This window comes from Benincasa hispida, chromosome 1 (assembly GCF_009727055.1).
Source record: "Benincasa hispida cultivar B227 chromosome 1, ASM972705v1, whole genome shotgun sequence".
Taxonomy (NCBI): domain Eukaryota; kingdom Viridiplantae; phylum Streptophyta; class Magnoliopsida; order Cucurbitales; family Cucurbitaceae; genus Benincasa; species Benincasa hispida.
Genome location: NC_052349.1, coordinates 74,001,394 through 74,005,147, shown reverse-complemented (window position 1 = coordinate 74,005,147; position 3,754 = coordinate 74,001,394). Strand labels below are relative to the sequence as shown.

The window sequence follows — 3,754 nt, the reverse complement described above, 5'->3', positions numbered from 1 at the left end:
TTTCTTTTTCCTCAAATCACCGAAATTTGAGATGAGAAGGATAAGAAATTGTTCTAATCTCATAAATCATATAAATCTTAATAACTTATTTCACTCTCAAAAATCATAAACTCAACCAAATATAAATTACGAATTTATCTAAATTAACTTTTAAGTGCTTAAAACAATATTTTTATGTGAGAAAAAATAATTCTTGAAACACTTAAAAGGTCAATACACTTCAACTTCGACATGACCATTAAATTCAAACTATGAATTAACATAATGAAAATGAGAAAACATTCTTCCACAATCTTATTCAATCAAGATCAAATGTTTTCTTTCTCCATTAACAGCCTTACAGCACAGACATTCAATGAAACAATTAACAGCACAAAGGGAGGGAAAACAATAAATGAGTTCAGTTGATAAAGAGAAAAGGGCTTGCTCCAATTGGAAAAGAAAAAATTAAATCAACTCTATACATGATCTTATATGTTACAGAATGTGCATGTTGGATCAGTAATGCAGATTTGATATTCAAGGAGATTTTTCCATTCAAATTCTAAATCCCAAGCCCGACCACTTCTTTGTTGCCTCTTTCTTTGTCTTCCTCGAGTTCGGGTCAATGAGGTTTTCCAGAGACTTTGCTTTGCGGTTTCGGGTTCGGCCTGCTTCCTTCAGTAGCTCAGCCAGTCTCCTCTTTTCATCCTCGAAATCCGGATTTGCAATTCCAAGCTTCTCTTCTCTCAACTTAAGAACAGATTCCAATATTTCAATAGCATCGTCGACTCTGCAATATAAAAGCATTCCATCAACCGATCTGCATTACTCACTTTTCTCAATTGAAACTCAATACAAACACTCGCGAAAGGGATTATGAGCAAACATAATGTTTTGACACCATATTTTATCACGAAAATTGCTATAGACTTAACCTATGACTTCAAAGATATTCGAATTTATAACTTGACCATTGACCCGGGCAAAACCATAATTTCCTTTCAATCAGTTTAGGTAACTATGGAATCCATGAGAGAGCAAAGGGGCCGAGCTCCCAAGTAAGAAATGCAGATGCAACGATATATGGATAATATGATTGTAAGGAAACAGATTAGATAATGTGAACTACCTTCCCATAGCATCATAGGTTGCAGCAAGGTTGCTATATACTCCAATGGTATCTTGATGACAATTGCCACACTCTTGCTCCAAAATTCCTCTTGCTTCTTCAAACAACTCAGCAGCTTCGTCTATCTTAAACAACTGCACACAGGCCAAACCCATTTGATTCAACACAACACCAAAGAATGCAGATTTTCTCTCCCCGGTGGCTCTGAGTTTCGATATTGCACTCTCGAAAGCATTCCTTGCGTCTTCATACCTTCCAACCATGTAAAACATCACTCCCATCCGTGCTTCTATCCCAGCAATCGTGCTTTGCTGTCCAGGTTTATCCTCCAACATCTTCATTGCCTTCTGCAAGAGCTTCAATGCCTCCTCGGGCTCGTCAACAGACTCGTAAATTGCTGAAATTTCTGTCAACCCACCAGCTATTTCTTCAGGTGAAGTTCCAGGCACAGGCTTAGAGTATATCCTCATTGCATTTTCACAATAAGACTTGGACTCCCGGAGCTTTCCAGTCCGGTGATACAAGTCGGCAAGGCGTATGAAAACAGAGGCGACCAAAGGATGGTTGTCACCCTTAGATGCTTTGAATACAGTGAGTGCCTTTTGGTACGAGAAAACTGCCTCGTCGAAGCGACATAGAGACATATAAATATTTCCAATGCTGACATCAATGGCAGCAACCTCACTGTCTTGCCCATTGGCAATCATTGCCATACTAGCCAGGACAAGGTGCTCAAGCGCCGATTCATAATCACCTTTTGCCTCACAAATGAGTGCCATCAACCGACGGTCAGCTGCTTCTTCAAGTGACGCAGGCTCACTATGTGCATGGTGAATCTCAAGAGTTTTCTTGCACAATTGTTCTGCTCTATCAAACTGCATTGCTTGAACGTGCGCCTCAGATAAATACCTGCATATAATACAATACTATCCAAAAATGAATAACAGACTTAACAGGACAGCTTCGTTGATCCTCGACTTATAAGATTCACACACACTAACTCCACCCATAAACTAACCATTTCCTTCAAACAAAAATGAACCAATATCAAAGTCTTACGCAACAGGTCCTGCTCAATTAACAGAACCTCTAGCAATCAAAATACAAATACAAGAAGCCTAACAACTCAACTCTAGGACAATAGAAGCCCAGACAAATAGTTGTCTCAGAGATCCATTTTTCCCACACAACAGAGAACAAATCAAGAAAACAGAAACACTACATCAAATGAAAGCTTTAAACCAAAAAAATACACTTATTTAACACTAAACTAGAGTCACTAGACAGAGAATTCCAAGGAAAAAAATACACAGCAAAAAATTGACACTTAAACAATAATGTATTCCCAACATCCGCAGTTAAAGCACAATCTTAAAATCCACATCCAACCCAAAAAAATCCAATACAAATGCCACAAATTCCTCACATTTCTTAAACACTGACCTGCATCTAATACAAAATAACAGTAGAAAGCAAACCTGCAAGTCTCCCCAACTCTGGGATCCGTCTCTCCCAAGGCCTCGATCTGAATCTTCAAACCCTCTTCATAGCAACCAATGGAGCGCTCGATCTGACCCAGCATAGAATACGTATCACCCAGTTGCATATGGCCAGAAAAAGCAGCAAGAGCATGATCCGGCCCTCTTCCAATGTCAGGGACTCGAATCGCCTGTTCAAGAACCGGTACCGCCTCCTCGAACCGGCCCAAGCTGCAATAAATGGCTGCTAAAACATGGAGACTCATGGCCAAGTCCAAGCTCGGTTCGCCATCCACGGCACATCGCTCAAACGACTTGGATGCTCGGATCGCGTAATCTAGGGCTTTGTTCGGGCCGTCCCCGGAGGCAATGGTGTCACGAGCTAGCTTGAGAAGAAAAGGCCCAAGATCGGGGTTGTCGAGAGAAGAATCAGGCGGAAATTGGGCCGCCGTCGGACTCTCCGGTTGAAGCTTCTTCTTCCCATTTGGGGAGGGCTTGGATCGAGAAGGAGAAGGAGAGGGTTGTTTCTTGGTTAGAGGAGATGGGGGTCGGTGATTGGTGGCTGGGGGTGTATCGGGGACGGAGATCCGAAGGGGAGGGGCGTCCGGGGGGGTTTTGACGGAGACCAAACCCGGCATAGCGGAAGAAGTAAAAAAAAAAAAAACGAAAAAACAGGGGAAATGGAAATGGAAGTAGATTTGAAGAGGGTTTAAGGTTGATTTGGGGAAATGGGGGTTAGTATTAGGGATCAAGGGAATGAAACAGCCCACCTTGCTGAACCAAATTGAGAAGAAAGATTGAGAAGGGAAAATTGAAAGGAAATGAAGAAGCTTCAGAGTGAGGGTTTGAAGTTGAAGGCGCAGTAGATCAGATGTCAATGACTGTCTTAGCTGTCAACTCTAAGCTGTCGCTCTGCTCCAGTCAGTGAACCAAGACAAACTTAGGTTCGGAGACTAAAATCGTAATTTCAAACCTTTTTCCTTTTTCTTTTTCCTTTACATTACGTTTTCAGAAATTATTATCTTTTTTTTCGTTGAATAATTCATTTCTTAAATCTTAAATAATATAACTCCCCACCATTTTTACTGACATTTACATATAACAAAATATCACAACTTATCATTGATATTTATAGATATTTATCATTAATTATCTATCACCCACA

At 40.6% G+C, this 3,754-nt stretch overlaps 1 protein-coding gene across 1 annotated transcript; it reads right to left on the bottom strand.

Annotated features, from left to right (window-relative positions):
* Nucleotides 1–271: 271 nt before the first annotated feature.
* Nucleotides 272–3,497, bottom strand: LOC120083914 (protein KINESIN LIGHT CHAIN-RELATED 1). Its single transcript, XM_039039823.1, has 3 exons — nucleotides 2,590–3,497; nucleotides 1,112–2,020; nucleotides 272–772 (listed from the first exon to the last, which is right to left on the bottom strand). Exons 1-3 carry the CDS (start codon nucleotides 3,225–3,227, stop codon nucleotides 538–540), a joined length of 1,782 nt encoding a protein of 593 aa, XP_038895751.1. The 5' UTR covers nucleotides 3,228–3,497; the 3' UTR covers nucleotides 272–537.
* Nucleotides 3,498–3,754: the final 257 nt, after the last annotated feature.